Source organism: Trichoplusia ni, chromosome 18, assembly GCF_003590095.1.
Source record: "Trichoplusia ni isolate ovarian cell line Hi5 chromosome 18, tn1, whole genome shotgun sequence".
Taxonomy (NCBI): Eukaryota; Metazoa; Arthropoda; class Insecta; order Lepidoptera; family Noctuidae; genus Trichoplusia; species Trichoplusia ni.
The window spans coordinates 3349384-3362780 of NC_039495.1; the positions used below are offsets into that span (position 1 = coordinate 3349384).

At 35.1% G+C, this 13397-nt stretch overlaps 1 protein-coding gene across 9 annotated transcripts in view; it reads left to right on the forward strand.

The window, feature by feature from the left end:
* LOC113503083 (homeobox protein cut) overlaps positions 1–13397 on the forward strand; it is a 133022-nt gene that overhangs the window by 50502 nt on the left and 69123 nt on the right. Inside the window, exon 1 of one of the 9 annotated variants that reach the window (XM_026884894.1) lies at positions 5718–5779. The exons of the other annotated variants lie outside the window; for them this stretch is intronic. Coding sequence (XP_026740695.1) covers positions 5777–5779 — 3 coding nt within the window. The 5' untranslated portion in view covers positions 5718–5776. Of the gene's footprint in view, positions 1–5717; positions 5780–13397 lie in introns of those variants that run through there. 9 annotated transcript variants of the gene reach the window in all.

Genomic DNA, 13397 nt, shown 5'->3' on the forward strand with positions numbered 1-13397 from the left:
GATGCGGTATTTGTAAAACTGATATTATATAAAATAGTAAAATAATGTTTTAACTTCAAATTTGAATAAAAACATTAAGAAATAAAATAAAATAAGTTTACTTGAAATGAAATAACACATGATTCTATTTTTAAATTCAAATTATAAAATTCGAATTTCTTTTTAATTCAAAGACTTTTTATTTTTTGTTTAAGTATAGATATATTTACCCGAAATCAACTACATTCCAGGTCTTAATACGATGTGCTGGTTTTTTAATCATTTAATCACAAAATCATTAACTGTATTAGGTATCTTATTCAAAGCATGCTAATAGTATAATGTAAACTTCCTTTATAGTTGTTATCATTGTTTTCTATGATGTCATGGTGATCTGGAACTAATGGCACAATTGATGTCGTATACAGATTGCCTCGAGATAATGTTTGAGTCATATCATGAAGGATTCACATTCTCGCTAGATATGTGTTATCATACAGCCTTTAATTCTTAAAGTATAATTAGTATTTGTAACATATATATTATATTAAAGTCATATGTTTGTTATAATTAAGATTTTTGTCACTAAATATCTCAGCAAAAGCTTGTTCATGTCGCATAGTTATAAAAATACTGGCATAAAATACATCTTAAACAAAATTCTAAATTCAAACAGCAACAAACGAAACAAAAAAAGCTTCTAAATTCAAAATAAATGAAACAAAAACACATTTATATTTAGAATACCGCATCAAACAGCACCTAGAGCCCCACATCTCGGGTAATTAAGAGGCACAAATTAGCGACACACGAAAGACGAGTGTTTTTCTTTTATCCACCCGTATGTGGTCCTGCGTGGTCTCGCGTGGTCCCTCGTGGTCCCTGGTGGTACGTGGTGAGGTTTTACACGTTTGTAACCTGACATTTTGTTTGTTTCTCTCCTGTCTTCAACGGTTTTGAATTCCGCTGTGTTATTTTGTTCTAGAAAATTAGCACTTGGCATTTAATTTGATTTTGATAATGTATATGAATCATTGATAGCGTTGTTTTAACTTTAATAGTGTTTCGTTTAGTACATTGTCGGTTTTCTTGTTCGGTTGCGTGTATTTGTGTTCGTTTCAAATATTTCATGTTTGATACAATCAACACGAAATATATCAGACTTGAATTATTACTTTTCAAGTATATTCTTGTTAAATTGTTAATTATAAGTGAGACATTATTTTGTATGGATTTGTTATTTGTAGCTTTTGATTATTTTTGCTTCAAATGAGTTGAGTGGATGAAATCGCCAATCTGCAGAGCCAGCGTGTTCAATTCAATCAATGCAAACCTTCCCAAATGGGAAGTGGGCTGTGCACATCAGTTATTATTAATATTTAAGTATAGGTATTAGATTAATACGTTTCTAATTCCATTTTTTTTTATTTCCTATGAGAAAATTGTCTCTCCCGCAAAAAAAAAACCTAATTCATCTTCTTCTGCTGACGCTACACATTAAAATTGATCAACACATAACGACGTTATCCATATAATGCGACCCGACTCAGCGGTCACTTCGACAGCGGCCAACCTTACCCAAACACCCTCCCCCTCACTCCCAACCCACTTTTTACGTCAATGTTTTTCTATAGAAACGCGAGGAGGGTCGGCATAAGTATACGAATAAGTGAATGATGGGGGCTATCAAAACATCTCCCTTATCAAGCGGACCAAGGGCCCAGTTTTTAGGGAAAAGGATTAGGTAATACATGACGAGGAGGTTTTAATCGCGACGCCGGGATCAATTTTGCGTGAGTTGACGTTTCTAGAGGAAGGAGGAGTCAAAGTACACGTTGTCTAAGCCGAAAACTAAAAAATAAAAGATATAAATTTGAGTGATAAGTTAGAAAGAAAAATATTCTGTCCCCTTTTTGTCATTCAGACATTTGAGAATGCTTTCAATTTTCAGACGAATTTGCGTAAGTCTAATTTAGTTCACGTCAAAAAATAGTATTCAAGATATTATTTATTGTTGGACAGTTTATTTTATTTAGCCTTTCACGAAGCTAAAAAGTCCTTTTCAACCTTTTTCTTAAAAACTACGCAATTTACAGCCACAACTATGAAACAGAGCAAAATAGTGACGGGAACAAATCGATTACAATGGGTAACCAACCCAAATTACCCATAGGACAGTCCTTTAATTTTTTTCCACTCATATTAATTCCTTAATATCGACGAAGGGTGGGCCAGAGAAACCCAGGGGTGGAAAGGGGTTAGATAACGGGAGACATAAAGAGTAGGAGATCGCTAATTCATCATAAGTTAAAGGGGTTTTTATGTAGGGACCTTTGTAGGGTCCGCAAAAAGCTTTCCATCTGCGATACAGTTCAAAAAATTAGCGTCAAAGGCGGCCATATTAATTAACTTTTTAGAAAAGGTGATTCTGAATGCCGTGAAGTGTGATACACTTATTGGACATGTGTAAAGGTTGCTTTCTGATTCTTATTGCTTTTGCTTGTGAGGTTTTTTATTCAGCGCTCGCAAGAAATATTTTGCATTTTTCTTATACGTTTTATCTCTTCTTACTTTAGTGTACGAAAATGCTAATAAAAATCAGTACTTTTATTTAAAGAAATTGTGTTTTCTAATTGAAGGTTTCTCTTGCTTATTGCAAGTAGTACAGTATAAGACAAAACTAGTGTAAATACACATAATAGAATCTCATACACACATAGCAGATACCAGTGTCTCACAGATCCATCTCAAATATCAACAAAATACATTAAAACTTTTAACCCATTTATAAGTTAGCAAGTTATCGACAGACGTACTCGCCAACCAGCCAGCTATTAATTGTATTCCGTAAAACTTTACTTTTAATCCCATCGATCCAGTGGGGTGTAAACAATATTATAATTGAGTTATAAATGTATTGATTTACTTTAAAAGGATTAAGACGATTCATTATTAGTTGAGCTACGAGATTCAGTTGTTTTTTGGGGGGTCAAGTGAAAATGAATTGAAATAATCGTGTTATGTTGGGTAGTAAGATGAAGACTTATCTATGTTAATATAAAAAATCGTGATATATGCAGTTGTGTATGTGTTTAGACATATATTCAGATAAGGATTGTTAAATTAATGATGTGTGAAAATAGTAATTCAAAGTTTTTATATGATTATGCTGATAGGTTTTCAGTGCAATATTTATGTTTTACCGCGTTATGTATAATTGGTCTTTAAAGCTATTTGTTTGAATCTAGTATGAATATTCTAATTGGATATCAATAACAGACATTTTACTCATTAATAGAGTAAAGTTGATCTATAGTGGATATATAATAAGGGTATTTAACTCTTCTAAATCTGAACGATGACTCACATTTACACCAAATTGAGACAATGCTCGTATTGAGTAATTAATTGATTAAAAAGGGTTCGGGACATTCGTTAGAAGTTTTTCTAAGCCCTCCCGACCCTCACACGACGATTTTAAAACAGCCCTTAATTGATTTAACTCTAAGGGTTGTAGGAGTGTGTAACTTTTACTTTCGATGATGGGAATCGAGAATTTCGTTTCGTTTGTTTTATTTTTTATGAGTAGCTACATGTCTACATGCTATTTTGTTATTTGTCAGTCAAAGAAAAAAAAATGGGAACTCTTTATGACATCACAATATAATTTAAAAGAATCAAAATCTAGTACAAAACGGTCAACTATTAATTAGGGAACAGAATTTAATTATTACAATTATTTGGCTTCTCATTGCTTGCTTATGCCTTCAGCATCTACAGCCCATTCAAATCTCTAACAATGGCTAACAAATGATATTATTGCACCACTAAACGTTGTGACTAATTCGTTCTGATCAAATGAACGAACCAATCACTCTAATAGGAATCAATTCGGAGATTCGTTCCTGATTGATTGACGGTTTAGCGTTCCAATGAAGTCATTTAATTAGATAATGTATGGCAACTACAATCTTTACTATTCATTCTGTGATGTGAAGAAATTGTTCTTGGATTATTTGATTTGAAAGCTTAAGTACTTAATAATAAGAATTGGTATCGAAAGAGACAAAATTCTTTTAAGTGACAATATGAAATTGGAAAGAAAAGACTGGTTCCCATAAAAAATATTCTGGAAACGTCATATCAAGGGCGATTTATGTGAAAAATCTTGCAAATAGAAGATAACACACGTACCAATTAGCAGTAATTATGAATTAACGTAACGAGCACCATAAAAGTCGTGGATTGCAAATATTGCCGAAGCGCCAGACGGGTCGGGCCCGAACTTAGCGCAACTTGGCAGAAGTTGGTCCAACTTGGACCAAACTTGGCCCAACTGGCAAACTTGAACCGAACTCGATGAGCTACAAATAGGCATCGGAATTAAGTTTCTGTCGGTTTTCTGTACGCCTTTTAATTATTTCTTCGTACCCTTTCAGGTACTTTGATCGGACCCCACCGCCTTTTGATTTTCGGAATTGACTGATAGGCACTTATAAATTGTAATTACGTTTGCAGCTCATCCCTTGAATTTGTTTTAAAAATGACGTTTTTGTACAAAGAAATCAAGGGTTCGTTTCGACTTTTTGGGGGAGGAGAAATAGCTGTGATTTTCTTTTAATTGTGACAAGCGAATTACGTCCTATTGTCTAAAACTACTTTAGAATTTAAAAACAAAAAGGAAAGCGAAACTACCAAATATAATAAAAATAGTATTTAATTAAACGAATTAAAATACTTACCAACCTCGAGATCTATGGCACCGGTCCAAACGCTGCGCCCGCGCCGATTCAATGGATCCCCCCCATTCACACGTCGACGATCAATCAACAGCATGCATCATTACGTGTATCTTCCTGACCTATACATCGAATATAAATCAAGTTTGTATAACGTTTTATTTCATCTCAGCACTTAATATAGTCGTCTGGGGACCTACCATGACCTTTTAAAGCTTAACTATGAACAATGTTGAAGCAAGACGGCACGACATTTCATATAGCTCCCTCTCGCTTCCACAGCCGCAACAATCTCGCTTAACGACTTCGTAGTACAGGGAGAAGTCGAGGAAGTCTGAGATTTCTTTTGCTTTAACTTGTAAATAGATCAAGGAACTGTTCGATCGAATGCGACATTAATTAAACGATAATTGACATTTGGACTGCACTGAGAATTCTATTTGACAAGTACACATTGCTTATCGACGAAACTAAGTCTTAATGCTGTCTAGGTATGCTTAGAATAGATGATTGTGATACAAGCAAAGAAACACTTACAAACTATTTAAAACTCATTACCTTTTCTTCTCAAATCATTAGTACTCAAGTTCTTGAGATAACTTAATACTATCACTAACACACACAACTACCAATCCTGAACTTAAAACCATGTAGAAACGCAAATCTATAATAAATTAGCACTAAACACACGCTTAATACAACAACACCCCACACTCTAAAAGAGTTCAAACATCTTAACATCGAATCAACACAAAAAGTCAAAAATCTTACCCTCCGATGGAACCATGTCGTCGTATCTTGAAAACTTTTCCGGACTACCCTCGTACACCTTAATAAAATGCGGTACATGTGTTAGATTTGTTCCGTGAGTCGCGAGCATCGGTAGTTGCCAATAAACGGCTCCCTTTGTACTTTTGACAAAGATTAAGATGCAGATGAGACGGTGTGTGTATCTTTGATTTATTTTATTACTTATTCAACTTTGATAATTTGGTTTAGTGTGTATCGAGTTTGTTTACTCTGAGTTGTGTGCATTTGATGAATAACAGACAAAACAAATGGTGAGTCTCTTTAAATCACCTATATTTCGTAGATCTAATACTAAACCGCGTTAGATAAAAATGCTGTAATTTCAAATCAAACTATAGTTTTATAACTGACTTTGACCTTGCATCAATCAGAATAAGAAGACAGGATTTTATTTTTTAAATCCATCATCTAGAAATCTGTGTCATATCTGTAACCAGCCTAGTCCATGTCTCATCCCTCATTGCGAACAGTATAGGAGATAAAAGCCTAGCTAATAACGCGCCAATAAAGTCTTTATTGAGCCGAAGAGAATTAAGAGGCGACGGAAATTACCGATGTTACCCGAACGTCGAACGTCGCCGAATTTAATAACGCACGTTCACTTTTTAATGTGCCTTAGTAGGGGAAGCACGTGTAATTAATTGGAACATTTTATTAGACTTTATTACTTACTGATTTATTGAATGTAGATAAAACATTGAGATGAGCTGAATTTGCATTGAATGACTCTATAACGATACTTATCAATTTTTACGAGGACTTAAAGTTAATAGAAAACCTTGATGCGTTTTATATCGGCTCGTTTCTCTTAAATCTTGTAAAAACGACGACTCTGGCTCTTAAATTAAGATGCGTCAAAAATGTAGTTTAGATAAAAGTTTCTAATTGACTTGTGCCTTAGGTATCTATGCCGAAAAGATAAGTTTTATAAGTTTCATGGCTCCTCAAAAACGATAATTTTCAGTCAATAAAAATTTTATGAACGTTATTCCTAACTGATGTGACTATTCATAATGTTAGATGCATATTTAGCAGCCACAACTTATTTCAGCTAAACAGACGACAATCGCTCGTAATTTCGACCCAGCGAACTGTTCCAAAATCAAACCCTAATTCAGATTTAACAAGCCCCAACCTGTTACAGTTAATTCTGTCATTAACACGGTTCCCAGTTGACCGGACCAATAACAAGACAATGTAAATCATTGCAGCACACGAGCCCGCACGAATGATTCCGAACGGGCACGAACAATAAGCCAGATAGCATCTAAATGAGTCGAGTTAAATATTGTTTAAATGCGCTCTTTTGGCTTAATCATGGGCTCGAGTGGGTACCAGGTGATCATAGATAGTTAGTGCGTTGACTCCTGCTTCCTTGCTTAAGAATTCACTACGCAGGAAATGAAAGCGTGAAGACTATTGTAGGAATAATAGCTGTTGATACTAGTAGGTACTAAGTTTTCTGCTATGTGAGGGTGTATTTGGGATGAACTTGTTGTTTTTCATGGTCTAGTTTCGTGGATGACTGAAGGTTAAGGTATAATAATAGTAGGTAGTAGACACAGAACATAGATTTTCGGCATGCTTTGATTTGAATCAACGTACGACAAAAGTTTTCACAACCAATCAGAGAAAACCGAAACAAACTTCACGAACGCACACACAACTTACAATTCACGTTAGAATCTTCGCCTAACCAAATAAACAGTCAATAAACGAACAATACCGAACACAAGTGCGTCTACGTAAAGTTGGCACAACAAGCGAATAAATGTTCCGCAACGGCACAACTTCCGCGCACCACCGTACACCTATACTTGATTTGTGAACTTCGAATATTCGATAAAGACTAACAAAACAGACACGTCACATAATGGACTTATTACTACCCCTAAGACAAATGAACTTCAATTTTAAAGAACGAACTTTTATTTACTGACGGCCTATGTAATTATAAATATACGTACAGGGAAACGTAGAGATTAGTATGAAGACTAATTTTATTATATTCTGCTCCAAGAAGTATTCGAAGAAACAAAATGTGAAAAACCGACGTACTAATATTGAAACTGTTATCGCCCACACAGACGCTTAGTAAGTTTAGGCAGAATACTTTCAAAGCTGATCAGTTCTCTAGTTTGAACTTGTCTATATTCAAAGTGCAGGTGCGAATATTGGGTTTTATTGGCGCCCCTAGTCTCGACTCTCGGGCAAAAGTTTTTGATTTAGTTTTCAAACTATACCCAAAAACTAAGTACACACCCAATGTGTTAGATTTTAATATAAGTTTCATATACCTTCATGATAAGAATAACATGAAAAAAGAAGCGTTTTAATGGAAAATTTAAATGGTCAAAGAAGATAAAAAAGTAAATAGTCATTTAAAAACAGAATTGACGTCTAATGATGCTAGTAATTTGAATAGTTGCCAAACTTTTACATCGTCATCAACCTGCATTCCAGCTTCCAAAGTTATGATGATCAAATACTCTAAATCAAAATGCAATAATTTCTCCGAAAAATTGTTATCCTCAATATCTCATACTTTCCCATTCATACGTGCCAAGTTGTCTCTTTCAATATAGTTTTATGAATGTCGGGATACTATTCTAGCTCCGTCGTTCATATTAGAAATATTTTGCTGTCTGCTCTCGTAAAGAGTATTTATGTGAAAATATATTGTCATTGAGTTGCCATGTTTCATCAGAAAACATTCAAGCATTTGTAGTTGCCTGACAGTCTGTCACACTCACCTTGGGACTTGTTCCTAGAAGTGAAATTGGGACGCAATCATACAAAGTCGAGTACTATTTAAATTTTCGTAATTGGAAACAGTCAAAAGTTGTTGAAGAGAATTGATTGGACCAGCCAGCGAAGACCGAGTAAGACAAAGAAGTCATAGCTCATTACAAAAGGCAGTCATTACCGAAACAACAAGATACTACACAAATTCTAATCGCGTTCCTGAATTAACGGGAACACACGAAAATTCAAATGTGGAACGCCGGAATCACCAATCGGATTATCGTTCTACATGTATAAAAGACGAAAATTTGCCGTTCTTACCCCTTTGCCCGACACCCCACGAGGACGCGGGCGGGGCGGCCGGCGAGGGGGAGGGGAGGGTAGCTAATGGCAGTACCACTCGGATTCATTAGTAAATTAGAAAGCGGATGAGTCCAAAGTTACGAAAATTCAATATCTAATAATGATCAACTCTTACCTGCCTGTACACTTATAGCCGATAGAAGGGTGTTTGAACGAAAATTTCGCCTTTCGAACGTTTCTATTTGAATTTGTCAATCCGACTTTGTTCTGAATTGAATTATTTAGTTTTCGATTCGACTCTGTTTGGGTTTTGTGTTTGTCTATCTGAGGTGTTCATGCTCTGAGGGTTTTGTTTTGTCGAACGATTCCATCAATAAGGGTCTTGAGGGACCTGCAAAAATATGGGTCGTTTGCTCAGAGTTTTATTGGGAACGAATTTAATTATGTGATCACCAAAGAACCAGCCTTATTAGACCAATGGTATTATTAAAACAGATAAGGTTCGCACTAATTTCGCTAACCCTCCACATGATACTGCCTATCAAATATCAAGTCCAGGTACAACAGACCCTTCACAAGCAAAATTGAAAATCTGAGAGGATAATCAAATTACTATGCAGACGTTATTAAAAATCACGATTTTGTTCCTCTATCGTATTGAGCAGCGCTTAATATCTCACTGTCGGTATTAATTTGGTAGCATCACGTTACCTCCAGTTTTATTTGGGGAACAAGACAAGGAAACACGTTTCGACAGCCTGTCTGACGTAGAAAATAAATATTCGTATCGCGATGAAATGAAAAATCGAACGAGATTTTTAAGTTAATATTTTAAAGGAGATTTTTCTTTAAAATTTACCTAGTATAATACAAATAGTGTGAGATCAAAATTTAGATGTTTGAATATCAATTATAGGGTTTGATGTGGATTGAAGAATGTTGAAGCTAGGTACTAAATTCCAAGCAAATATCTCTAAAATCCATAAAACAAATACACTACAAAAAAACGTGAATACATTACTTTTGTTGACATGTACAAATTAATAGGCAAATTATCAGACAATGGTCAGACGGATCAACAAGACGGGAGGGTTGCGAGAGGGTTAGGGTAAATAAAGTCCACGAAAAATATCATAGAACAAACACATTCGTAGAACCGACATATTTTACTGTTTTGTTTGATGTAGAAAATGTTTTCATTAGTATAAATTTAGTTAGTAAAAATGTTTCAGATGAAATTCTCATGTCTTCGCCCTTGGCCTTTTAACATTTATATTTGATTTTGAATAACCCTACATCGCGGCTAAGGGTACTTAAGACCATGTGTGTAAATAATGATTGCTGCTCAATAGACCGATGCACAACCCTGAACATTAAATTATAATTATTATACTTCAATATCCATTATTCCACACGTGCAATTAAAAATTACGCTACATGTCTAGACACGATGTTTACCATATTTTTTGTGCTACTAACCATATCAATCACCCAGCCTTGCAGTAATTGAATTAACTCAAAGAATTTCTAATTAAAATCGTCGAAACCAAACAATTGTCTATGTATTGACGGTCTAATCCTTCGTCTGCGCAAAAAACCCGAAACCCTTCGTCGAAGCAAGAGGCGTCCTTTATCATATTTATTTTATTTCAATTCGGTACGAATTTAATCCTTTTCCATTAATTAGTGACCGCTCCCCGTATGATGCGGGGTCTGGCCGACCCCTCGCGAGTATGCGTTAATTTTTCTTGGCGGTGGCCGCAGGGTTAGGGTTCGGTACAAGTGACCGACGAGCGAGAAATACTCAAAACAGTCTTAAAATGTGAGGAAAATGACTTGAATTTGGCTGGCTTTAAATATTGATGATTGTGATGGAGTAGTAGATGGAAATCTAGAAGAAATAAATATAGATGTTTTAAAAGATGTTGCCAAAGTGTGTAGTGAAGTTGTGGTAAATAATTACGCAGCTGATTCTTTTGTGAGCGAGGGTGACAACAAGCCTCATTCTCGTACTTTCGTAACATCAAAATTCATAAGCATTTTAATGCGACCGCTGGACTGTGACTGCTCTCACCGAAACACATATATGTTTTCCTTCATTATCTTCACAATTTTATTATGTTCTAGAAACGGATGCGTTACTCATTGAGATTCACCTTTCTGTTATCAGATCTAACGTACCATGTATCATATTAATTGGTCGTTTCATGTTAATTATAATTAAATCTTAATTTTTCGGCTCCATGTTTTTTGTTAATATGTTTTTACCGTTAGGTTTTACAATTTTATTGTTTAAGCTTACACGTGGATGTGATTGGTGGCAATGGACTTATTTATCACAATATTCTGGGTCTTATCATAAAAGAACAATAGATAACGTTTAGTTATGTTTAGTGCCTCTCACCCAGAAAACTATAAGCCATTCTTTTTGAAATTAATTTCGTGTGCTTCAGTATTTCTGTCGTCATTTTCTTTAACTTATACATTATTTTCTGGGACTAATTTTTCTTATAGTTGTGTGTTATCTCTTAAATCACATCCTTCTAGTACTTTATATCAAAGCTCTTCCCATCAAACATAAGACACATCGCGATCCGCTGACATATCTACACGACACACGCTCATAAACGTCAACTCAACCATTTATCTGACATAACCACACAAATTGTCATATTTTTAGTCATTTTCTTGTTCTTTGTAATCATTATCAGTCACTATTCTACATAAAATGCCGATGTAGTTACATACGGACCTATTTGCTTTGACTCATAGATATTCTTTGCCAATGTACTCATGTTTTTCAAATTTTTGTTTCAGTATTTCTTATTTAAAATTCTGCTTATGACAGTGACAATCTTGTTGATGATAGAGATATGTTTAATTAATAGTCTTGTATTTTCTTCATTTTCCGTATTGAGGGCACACTTGAATTTGGGTGAATTCTGTCACAAATGCGTGTTGCTAGACGTAATATCTACAGCAGTAAAATGATTCGTCACCTCATTATATCCAGTTTGTTTGCTTATTAATATTTGAAAGCAGTTATTGTTATAATCTACGTCGGTAAGACATTTTTTATTAAAATATAAAACCCTTGTAACGTGCCACAGCACACTTCTAAACATCGCAAAAGTTTTTAAGAGGAAAAACTCCAACCCTTTGAATTGAAAACAATAGCAATAGCCGTAACCACGAAGTAATCAAAGCCGAATGGTAAACAAATCGAATGCGATTTGTTTACAACAAAAGGCGCTAAGACAATGAGCTTTCAATACAAGCTGCTGATTTCTGGCCTCCTTCTTACAAATTTATCGATACTTCACCCACCAGGCTTTCAATAACTTTCATTGACTCGATTGTTGTCGCGACCTTTACAAAACAATTTGAATTGTGAAATCCTAAAGACGTATAAATTTCATTTCGTTCTGCAGCTCTGAAAATCAATAGGAACCGTTACGTGCGAGTTAAATCAATTTATTCCATGAGATGTGACTAACTTTACTCCAACACAACCGTCTACCGATTAAACAAGATCTGATTTAGCCAAGTTATTTCCCAAAAGTGAACAGCACAATAATTCATTGAATCATTAAGCATACGACCGTTACAGTAATTGTTCACCGTGAGAGTTCAATTACTAAAATTACACCGGCTTAATCTATTGCACAAACATACTAAAATTTAGAATTAGATGACTCGGATAGATAAGTATTCTTTGTTGGTAAGTCGCCATCGCGTTAATTGTTGGTTTGCGTCTGTGTGCACTTAGGTTAGGTTCATTTTGAATAACGGATCGGCATTGATTGCTATCTACGGTAATGTAACTTTTGGTTAAGACTGCTTTACGTTTCGATAAAATCTCTTAAATAAATTATTCTTTTGTTTCGAAGTGTTATGGTAATTCTTAATTACAGTTTAATTGTGTATCAATATCAGTTAAAACAAAATTATGTGTAATTTCGTATTCGCTCAAAATATCTTTAGACAATGCTGTGTACAATTGGTCGCGTCTATCCGCCCCAGTTCTCGGCCATCACAGTTCCCATCTCTTTCATGTCGCAGCTATAATTCATCAATGTCGGCGACTCACCTGTCTTGTCCTCACAATCGAAAGAAACGACTTTCTCACATTATACGCATCCGAAATGTCTCTTGAGCTATTATAAAAACATTTCAGACGACATTGGCCTTTAATTATTCAAAATTATTACATTCTCATTACGCTTCAAACAATGATGATAATTTTTCTTCTATTTTAATTGAATGTGCCACTTCCTAATTTTTAATAACCGCTTTCGAACTTTCATGTGTTTTCGACTTTCTAGTTGTAAACATAAAATTATTCGGTCGAAGTACATCATTTCTGTTGAAGGTTTAATTTGAATTACGCGTTTTACGATGGCGGTTTTCTATAGTCTGAATAGATAAATCGTGGTCGGTCTCGGCTCGCGGAGCATAGATGACACGATAAACGAACATATTACGCTTGCAACTATGTTTCGGATCTACACAATGTTCATTACACGTGACAATTATTTTCCTTTCGTTGCTACCTATCCTCCATCGATTTCATCATTAATTCATTTCTCTTTTGCACTTAGTAACACATACCTATTTTTACCTTCTTCAAGCTTGCTTTCTCCACCTAGAAGTTCCTCCGTTCTGTTCCACCTGAAGCCCCTCCTCTTCTGCCCACGGTCTCGCCGGAGTAAGGTTTCGATGACGACAGTCTCCAAGGGCGTTTATTCTTAAAACAGTCTGAGTCAGGCACGAGGTTGAGTGATCAATCTTGTTCAATTGAGCGAACGTTACGTAATCGGG